Genomic DNA, 9,501 nt, shown 5'->3' with positions numbered 1-9,501 from the left:
GTCGGCACCTGTTGCAGATCTTCCCTTTCCAACAAGCCTTTTAAAGTGGCGGTTTTTATCCAGGCATTCAGTTGGGTGGGTAAGGGACTTGCAGCCATTCACTCCTGCACATCACCCGCTTTATAGACTGTACATCCTGGGTGGAAGCACGAGTGAACTCACCCTTAGAATTCCTTGCTCACCTGGACACAGGTTGTCGTGTGCAGGTCGCAGCTTCAACCTCCGTCCCCCGCTCCCAAAGCATGCATCACCAAAAAAGGAGGACAAAAAAGGATCCAGATTTGCATAGAATCGACACATGCTAATTTATGTTTGTAGACACAAATTTAGAAATTCTGTCTTTAGCGGTTTTGCCTGCAAAGCAGGCAGCAGGAGTGAAGACCTTTGCCCTGGCCAAGTCTATGGGCGTCCCTCCTGCTCTTTTGATACAGGTTTAGAATGTTCTGTATTGTTTGTCTAAAGAGAGACAAATCATGCACGTTGCCTTGAGTTTATTGGTGTGCCTTGAGTTTATTGGTGGAGAGTAAGGATATGGATGGATGAATGAAATACAGTGTGTTATGGGGGGGGGAGTGGATTTTGAACTTGGACAAAAAGTGATGATGATGATATGATATCTTCCCTCCCTGTCCCTCTGCTTTGTTTGAAAGCAAACAGATCAAACGTTCAGTAGTTAAGACAACCCTTGTCCTCGGCCGTACAATCCAAGGGTACTTGAATGAAGCTAGGAAAGTTCATTCAAGGTGAGGTGCTTCGTATGTGGAGTAGCAGGAAACAAAACACTTTCCTGAGAAGAGAATTGAGTCCCAATGTCTGTGGTGGAACAGTAGAAGTGTGACATCTTTAGGTTCAGTTCTGGGGAAGAAGGAGGAGGAGGAGGAGGGGGAGGATTGTAGAGTTGGAAGGGGACCCTGAGGATCATCTGGTCCACCCCCCTGCAATTCAGGAATATTCAGGCGTCCCATACGGGGATCAAGCCTGCAACCTTGGCGTTATCAGCACCACGCTCCAGCCAACCGAGCTAAGAAGATCTGCTCTCTGCAGTGCTTTTTTCTGAGGAGACACATACCCCTAAACATTTTGTGAATCTTTCGTCCATTTACTGTATTTATTTTTCCCTCATTTGAACTATAAAATGGTGATTTTCTTGAGTCAAAATGAGAGTACCCCTAAACATTTTTTTAATAAAAAAGCACTGGTTCTCTGTATCCATAGCAGTGCCCAGACAAGCTGACCCACCAGAAATATTGAGCTGGCAAGATGGACTTGAGCAACTTTTGGTTAGGCGGGCCTCTCTTTTTCCTTTCTGAAGCCCCAAACCTGTGCTTCACCTCCCAATAGTTTGGCTGAGTGTCTTTTTTCAGAGCTCACCTTGCACAGCAAAGTGGGCCTCTCCCTTACTCAACCCTAGACTTATTTATTTCCCTGAGAACAGATAACTACCATATCTACAGCTACCCCCTTTCCCGGGCTTAGGAGGCACCTCTAGAAAGAGCAGTTGGGGGTGCCCACAGGAACATGGATTGTAACAGAGCTGATTCTTCCTCAGCCCATTTCATCACAACTGCAAGGCAGCTGTCAGCTCAAGCCGGCCGATTCACGATTTCACTGCTCACCGCCACCATCCATAGCTGTTATCCCCCTCCACCCAACATACCCGCAATAACTGCCGCCGCTGGCAAAACATGGGAGCGGTGTGTGTGTGTGTGTGTGTGAAGTGTTCCCCCATGGGATGTCTAGGGGTGGGGTGGAGGGGGTGTGATGAGGGCCTCCAGGAGCCATTGTTAAAACAAGAGCCAGGGTTCAAAGTTGGCAGTGGTGGGGTGTCTCTCTGCACAGGCACCAACTCTTTGTCCTTGGCCAGCACCGAGGAAAGCAGGCACCCTGCAAAGGTAAAGAGCGCGCGCGCGCGCGCCCCGGCCCACAGGGGCGCGCGCGCGCTCTGCCAGCCGAGTAAAGCGAGTGAGCGCCGCCCCCCTCCACCGTTGCTGCCACCTTCTCCCTGTCAACTCCCCCCCCCTACTCTTCCCACCAGGACATACACCGCCCCCCCCCCCGCCAACCCGCTACTTCCTCCGTTTTGGAACTTTGCTGACTGCAACGTTCTGGAGCCGAACGTAGCGACACAAGGGGGCGGAGGCGGTGGAACGTTCGATCCTTGCCTCGTTCCATCCGGCTTTTCCTCCCCCCCCCCCGGGGAAAGCGGGGGGGGGGAGGGAGCGTGAGAAAGAGGGAGCTGGCGATCCCCGAGCCACGTTACCCCTTACCCCGCCGCGGGAGCTGGCTTGGAGGAAACGGTGCGAGGTGGGGATTGGTGGTGGGGCTGGGGGAGGAGAGGCGGCAAAGGGGAAATAAATAAATAAATTAGGAGGCCTCTGCAGCACCACCCTCCGGCCATCCAGCCGCACTGCACCTCCCCCTTTCTCACTCACTCACTCACTCACTCTCCCCCCCACCCCCCCGCTCCGACTCTCAATGTTCCACACTGCCCGGCCACAGAGCCTCCTCTGCTGCTTTATTTCAACGCCCCCCCCCCGCACCCCACACCCGGGGCTGCTTCCATCCCCTCCAAGGACATTTTCTCTCCCCTGCCCTCCCCCCCCCTTTCCCGTCCATCCCTCCCCCCTCCGAGCTAACGTCGGGACAGGACGCCTGCGAAGGTAAAAGGAGAAACGGGTTAGGTGGCTGCAGCAGGAGCCTGGGCGAGCATGGTGGGGGGAGGAGGAGAGAAGAGGAGGAGGAGGAGGAGGGAAAAAGGAGCGCGGCGCCCGAGGTTGAGGGGGGGGGGCGCGTTGAAGGAAGAAAGAGAGATTGGTAGAGGGAGCTTTGTTCTTGTTTTCAGCGCTTGCTGCCTGGCGGTGGCCGGAGGAGCCGAGACTTGAGTTCACGCCTCACTTGGTGTGCACACACCACGCTGGTAGTGTGTGCGTGCGGGGGGGGGAGGCTCCTGCCATAGCAGCCCCTCCATACCCTCCTGGCTGGGAGCTCGGCTCTCCTTACAAAGCCGAGGCGCGCGGGGGGGGGGGGGCGAGACGGCGAAGACTCTCTCTGTGTGTGTGTGAGAGAGAGAGAGGGAGCGCGGGGTGGTGGTGTTGGGGGGGGGGCAGAGCTGCAATTTTTGCCCTCCTGCAATTCCCGACGAGGATCCTCTTTTTTCTTCTTCTTCTAAAAATAGAAAAAAAATAGATATATAATACAAATATTCCAAGCTCTCCGATCTGAGCCTCCCTGGATGTGTTTTTTTTTAGAGGGGGCAGGAGAAAAAAAATATGTCGGTCTGTTTTGTAGAAACTGATCAAGACTCGGTGGCGTTGAAAGCTTTGCAGAAGGTGCAGTTTGAATTATGCTTCTTCTTCTCTCTCTCTCTCTCTCTCTCCCCCCTTTCCCTCTCTCCCTCCTCCTCCTTTTCAGCCTGCTCGGTAGTGACCAAATGCAATTCTTGCTGCCGGCCGTGTAAATAGAACCCGAGCTCGCGGGTTTCTCTGGACGGAGAGAAAAGCATTTGAGTCTGAAATAGCAAATCCCCTCCAGCCCTTTAAATACAGGGAAACAAGAGGGAGTGGGTGGTTTTGGTGGTGGGTTTATTTCTCACTCCCCCTCCCAATTTGTATATCAGCTTAAGTCTTGGGGGTGGGGTGGGGTGGGGAGGAGGAGATATGTCTGCCTTGACCCCCTCTGCTCCAGTGTAAATATTTAGAGGGTATTACTGACTTAAAGGGGGAAAAAATCCTATATTTTTTTGGCAAGCCTCTGCTATTTACAACGTGTCATAAGTTATTAATGCTCATTGCCCGAGTACTCTGCTAAATCTGCCTCATGCCTCCGAACAAAGTAGACAATTGACGTACTGTCTGAAGAATTGGGGAGTGTGGTGTGGGGCGGGGGGGGGGGAAGGACGCATGATAGGATTTGGAGGTGGGAGGAGAAAATCCATTTTTTTTTAAAAAAAATCTTTAAAAAAAATTCACAAACATTGGAACTGTTGCATTGGAACCTCAAACTGAGACGTGATTTTGGTCAACCCTATTTCCCCCCTCTCGTACACCCCCCCCATTCCAATCTTCATCATGACCAGTTTAAGGGGCACCAAATAAGTATGCTTGCAGATGACAGGGGACTGAATGAATAGCCCTTCGCTGGGTGGAACTGATTTTTATTTAATTATTATGTGCAGGAGAGAAAATGTAACATCAACAATCGACACACAGTCATAATAAAGAGGAATCAAAAGATTTGTTGTTCTTGGGTGAATTACAATAGAGTATAGCTTCAGTAGTCTTGGCCACCAAATGTATAACTAAGTCATATTTATTTTTCCTGGAAATTGACGTGTTTTTTTTTTCTTTTTGTCCCTCCTTTGCTCCTTCCCTGAAAGTTTTCCAAGATGTCCAGTGACAGGCAGAGGTCAGATGACGAAAGTCCAAGTACTAGCAGTGGGAGTTCAGATGCAGATCAGAGGGACCCGCCAGCCCCTGAACCTGAGGAGCAAGAAGAGAGAAAGCCTTCGGCCACCCAACAGAAGAAAAACACCAAACTCTCCAGCAAAACGACTGCCAAGCTCTCCACTAGTGCTAAAAGGTAATGTGTCCCACACACAATTTTTCAGGGAGAAAGGTTTTATTTTTGTTTGTTTGCTTTGCTTTGCAAACAAGGGAAGGTCCTTAAGGTGAACTAACAAACTTTGAGATGTTGCTGTTCACTGTTTGGATGTTACAGATAGGTAGCCGTGTTGGTCTGCCATAGTCAAAATAAAAAAAATCCTTCCAGTAGCACCTTAAAGACCAACTAAGTTAGTTCTTGGTATGAGCTTTTGTGTGTATCTGAAGAAGTGTGCATGCACACGAAAGCTCATACCAAGAACTAACTTAGTTGGTCTTTAAGGTGCTACTGGAAGGATTTTGTTTATTTTGACTGTTGGGATGGCGAGACCCGCATGGAAATAGTCCGTGGATTAAGAGGTCTCTTTCTAACACCGCGTCAGCGATGGCGGTTGAATGGATCCAGGCAGAGTTGTGACCAGTGCGCTGTTGGGGTCACCCCCTGATTCTTGGGCGCTGTGTTTAATGGGGAGTCGAGTTGTGAACTGCTTTGCCCCTGTATATGTGTGTGCTGGGGGCGCTGCTTCGATTCACTTTGCCCACTCGTAGAACAGCTCCAGTTTCCCCTGGGCGATGTGGCGTCATCAGGAGAGGTTCCTTCATGTACATTCATACCTGGATCTGAATGCTTCAACTCTTTCTTTTGGTGGGGATGGGAGGAAATGGGACGATTCATCATTTGGCTTGGCTTGGATGCTGTATAAGAGTACTTGACGAGAAACGACTCTTTTGCTCTTTTTCTTTTTGGGAACCTCATGCATTCACATCCATAGAAGGTTTTTTTGTTTGTTTGGTTGGTTCGTTGAAATGCAAGCAGGTGTGCTAGCTTGAGTGCCTTTTACCTCATTGGAACTACAGATTAATGACTGCCCTTCTATCTTGAAAGTTTCAAAAACTTGAGAGGAACCCGCTAGAGGCTACCTTTGCGCATCTACGATTTGCAGAGTTCTGAATATCCTCATTCACGGGTTAATTTTCTTTAACAGCCTTCTCAATTGGGCAAACTTAAAATGCCTTGTTGATCTCTGCCTCTTTGGAGGTAACCCAGTAATCATTTCCTCAAAGCTCACTTTTAGCTAGGAATCTGTGTTACATTCTCCAATAGTGTATCTGACAAATGGCATCCAAGATATTTAAGGGTGCAATAATCTCCCACAATGTCAGTGGGAGTGTTTAACACTTATTTCAGAGTTGGCCTATATGTTTGGAGGGTGCGTGTTGGAATATGCTGATGCCAAACTCCACACATTCATTAGCAGCTCTGAAACTTTGCCTTGCAGGTGGGCAGTCCTGCAAAAATGACTTGAGGGGCGTGTTAGCTTTTACCATCTGCTGCTTTTAAATCGAAAACAGTAGAGTCTGAAAATAAAAGTACATACAGTCGTTGGGGGGGGGGGAAATGATAAGAAGTGGATCTTTTGTGTAACTTCCAATGGATTTAAGATAACTTTTGCTAGCGGCTTACTAGGTATTTATATAGTAACTTTACTGCTGATACATAAATCCAGTGAGTGATTCTTTTAATATCCTGCTTGATCTTGCAAAATCTTAGCCTCTGTGTGTTCTTTGACCTGATGTTTTGTGTAAATTCATGTATGGTACAAATCCAGAGCAGTTCCATCTAAATCATTTGTCATCGCCATGGATCTACTACAGGCAAAACATAAATTATCTGCACTTTGTAAAATTAGCAGTGAAATCCCCCTCCCTTCAAAAAAGAGAGAAAGAAAGAGAGAATATTTTGTTCCTTCTTTTGATGACTTCTATCAACTATAGCAAAAGTGGCGAAACGTTTTCTCTCGGGATGCAGGCATCTTTATAACTGCTGTCCAGAGATACCATCTGGGCTGAAATCACAACTGATAGATCAGTGTTTGTTTTATTTTACGGGGTTTCTGGAAAAGAAAAGAAAAATGTTTCGTGGGTTTGAGGAGAGAAAGCAGCAGAAGGATGTCAAGGCTTAGTTCCAGCAACCTGGATGCATATATACCAAGGTGATTGAAATGCTAAAAGTCACTAGTGGCAGCAGGAGAAGCATTCCCCCCCCCAAAAAAAAAGTGTCCTTGTTTGTCATGCATCAGCCTTGGCTACAACTCCCAGGCAATGTTGGTAGAAAAGTCATTCTCAAATATGCTTCTGTTTTCCTCCTCTCCCCCTCCCTCCCGGGTCTCATTTGCATATAAGATTAAAAAGAAGAAATGCCTCCTAAAGAGCGGCTGGAAATCCCTGAGACTCACTTTCCTGAGGGCTTGGTGGGAATTCCCACCAGGCTGAGGTGCAAATGCTCTATTTACCGGCACAGCTAAGAAAAGGGAAGCTGCAAAGTTTTCTCTGTTCTGGGATTTGGGTTATGCCTCTGAGAACAAAGAGGAAGCAGCCATGTTAGCATTACTGAAGCAAAACCAATCTTGCATTTAACTGCATGGTGGTAGAGGGCAGTGTAATTCCCCGATATATTCCTCAGGCTCTCGCAAACGCTCTGTGTCTCTTCTCATTTTGCCAACAGGATTCAAAAGGAGCTGGCTGAAATAACCCTGGACCCACCTCCGAACTGCAGGTACGGGGAAAACCGCCCAAACTTATGATTTTTTTTTTGGGGGGGAGGGGGGTGGCCGCGGGGTGTGTGTGAATGAGTGTGCCAACGAGGGCAGAAACGGGGGGCGGGGAGTTAGTGTGAACAGAGGAACGCTTGGCGTTGGACAGATGTGTCGCTCTGCAATGTTTGTAAGTGGATTTAAGATAAATCAGGAGTTGTGTGAGGAACAAGTGCAGCCAGATGCTGGATAGAACGTACCATGAAGCTTTGATTGTTAGCTACACAGGGTAGGTGTCACGCTTGCTGGAAATAGTAGCCCTTGTTGACAAGTGCTATGTTTGCATAAGCTAAATTGTCATTACAGACGGGATTTCTTGTTAGCTTAGGGAGAGCTCAAGCTTACGGAAGGGTGTGTTGGAATTGGAAGTGAAAGCAGGTAACCCCCTGGGTTGTTGTTTTTTTTTTGCGATTGCGGTCTGCTTTCCCCCCCCTTCCTTTTTTTTGAAAGAAAGTTGGAAGTGCAGCATCTGGAAGTTTGGTTTTCTGGGCAGCCGAGAGTCCTGCGATAAAGAGGCATTGTAAACACAACTCAGAGACTCTTGGGAGCGGTGGAAGCTTTTAGCAAAGGAGAAGGGCAAGTTGGTGCGAATGAATGAATGCTTGTCTCTTTTTTTTTAAAAAAATGTGAGAACTCTGGGGGATCTCTACAAAGAGTGAACGCTAGCTCAGCCTTTGGTTGAGAAATGGTCAGTTGTCATGCATGCTTGTGCAGTAAGCAAAACTTTGATGTGTTCCTCGAATATTCAGTGTTGGGACTGGGAAATAAAAGTTGTTCTCAACTGTGCTGGATACACCTATTGACTTTTTGCTCTTGATCAATTCTTGTACGCTTCCGTCCTCCACACCCGCTGTTTGCGTTGCAGTTTACAGTGACCAGTATATTGGAAGCATTCCTCATGTGTGAGAATATTGCACTATTCGGGCGAGGATTGCTCTTTAATTGGATTGTGGGGGAAATAGCTGTCAGAGCCTAAGTGGCTTTTTTATTTTTTTGCTGCTGCTGCTGTTGTGTTTTGGCGCAAGCGGTCTCTTTTATCACTTTTCTTACCTGCTCCAAAATAAATAAATACATCTTGACACCAGGAATTGGCGACAAAAGCGTTGACTTCTGCAGGGCAGGTCAAGCGCTATTCTGAGCTTTGTGCCGGCACTTTGCTGCAACAGGTCGGATAGTCTGTTCTTTGTTGTTGCATTTGTGTGGATTGTTGTTGTGGTGGTGGTTGTTTTGTGTTACTGCTGTGTGGTCACATCACATATCTGGTCTGGCATCCTACAATGGAAACAGCAAAGGATGATGGTAGAATGCTTTAAAGAGGGAAAGAAACCCACATGCATTTGAGACTTCTGTTAGAGAGACTGAGCTATGAGCTTAGTGGCTCGCAATTTGAATTTCGACTTGGCACTGCCATCATCTAACTCTAAACTGACCATCAGGGTGAATTCCCATCCCTGCCTGGAGGAATTGTGGATTGAACCTCCTTTCTGCATGCAAGGTGGATGTTCTCCTTCTAAGTTCTGGCTCTCCCCCCTGCAACCTCTCCATCATAGAATACTGTGCTCTTGCAACCTTGCAGTGTTTCCGTAAAGTTCGCCAAGGCTGAAGTTGGCAGTCTTTAACCTGCAGATTAATGCTCTGCCTTGTTAAATTCACAGCTGAACTGGAAGATGAGGCAGAGGCTGCCTCTCTGGACCATTTCTCCTCGTCCCACTCCCCTCTGCCCGCCTTCCCTGTTGCGCAGCACAGCTGCAATCCTGTTTTCCTATAGCAGTGGGGGTGGGTCAGGTAGCATAAACAGTTAATTTAAAGGCAAAACGGCAAGATTTGGGTGGTAGCCTGAAAATTGTTGAGTGCAATAACCTACGTGAAGTGTTTCAAGCACACAGGGGAAACGCTACACAAATACCGGCGGCGAATGATACGTTGTGCCAGGGAAAGAAATATTTGCTTCTCCGAAAGTGGATTTTATCGTGCTGGGCAGTGCATGTGGTTCTTCCTATCCTTCCTTTCTGTTTGATGCACTGCATGTGTATGGAGAACTTTGGAATCCAGTAAGATTGCATGCAGTGAGAGGGGCGGGGGGCTTATTGGTCTGTGGGTTTATTTTTGTTCTTGTTTTTATTATTCATTTTGTGTTTTTATCTTGCGTTGTTACGGTCTGAGGTCTACAGATGAAGGGCGGCGTGCAACTTGGATAAATGTATAAAAAAATGACAACAAACTGCATAGTAATAATAACAATACTAATTTATTATTTATACCCCGCCCATCTGGCTGGGTTTCCCCAGCCACTCTGGGCGGCTTCCAAC

At 47.7% G+C, this 9,501-nt stretch overlaps 1 protein-coding gene and 1 long non-coding RNA gene across 6 annotated transcripts in view; one reads left to right on the top strand and one right to left on the bottom strand.

The window, feature by feature from the left end:
- Positions 1-485: 485 nt before the first annotated feature.
- On the bottom strand, positions 486-1,886 carry LOC309519956. Its single transcript, XR_014214086.1, has 2 exons — positions 1,658-1,886; positions 486-855 (listed from the first exon to the last, which is right to left on the bottom strand). It is a non-coding gene; the product is annotated as an uncharacterized lncRNA (long non-coding RNA).
- A 282-nt stretch (positions 1,887-2,168) lies between these two features.
- UBE2E3 (ubiquitin conjugating enzyme E2 E3) overlaps positions 2,169-9,501 on the top strand; it is a 99,200-nt gene continuing 91,867 nt past the window's right edge. Inside the window, exons 1-3 of one of the 5 annotated variants that reach the window (XM_082201148.1) lie at positions 2,169-2,297; positions 4,376-4,578; positions 7,105-7,155. In XM_082201148.1, the coding sequence (XP_082057274.1) occupies positions 4,385-4,578; positions 7,105-7,155 (245 nt within the window). In that variant the 5' untranslated portion in view covers positions 2,169-2,297; positions 4,376-4,384. Of the gene's footprint in view, positions 2,305-2,533; positions 2,661-3,095; positions 3,330-4,375; positions 4,579-7,104; positions 7,156-9,501 lie in introns of those variants that run through there. The other 4 variants (XM_082201150.1, XM_082201147.1, XM_082201149.1 and 1 more) reach the window with 4 other exon arrangements.

This window comes from Podarcis vaucheri, assembly GCF_965113315.1.
Source record: "Podarcis vaucheri genome assembly, chromosome: 1".
NCBI lineage: Eukaryota > Metazoa > Chordata > Lepidosauria > Squamata > Lacertidae > Podarcis > Podarcis vaucheri.
The sequence above is the reverse complement of the archived record's forward strand: the minus strand, read 5'-3'. Positions and strand labels throughout refer to the sequence as shown.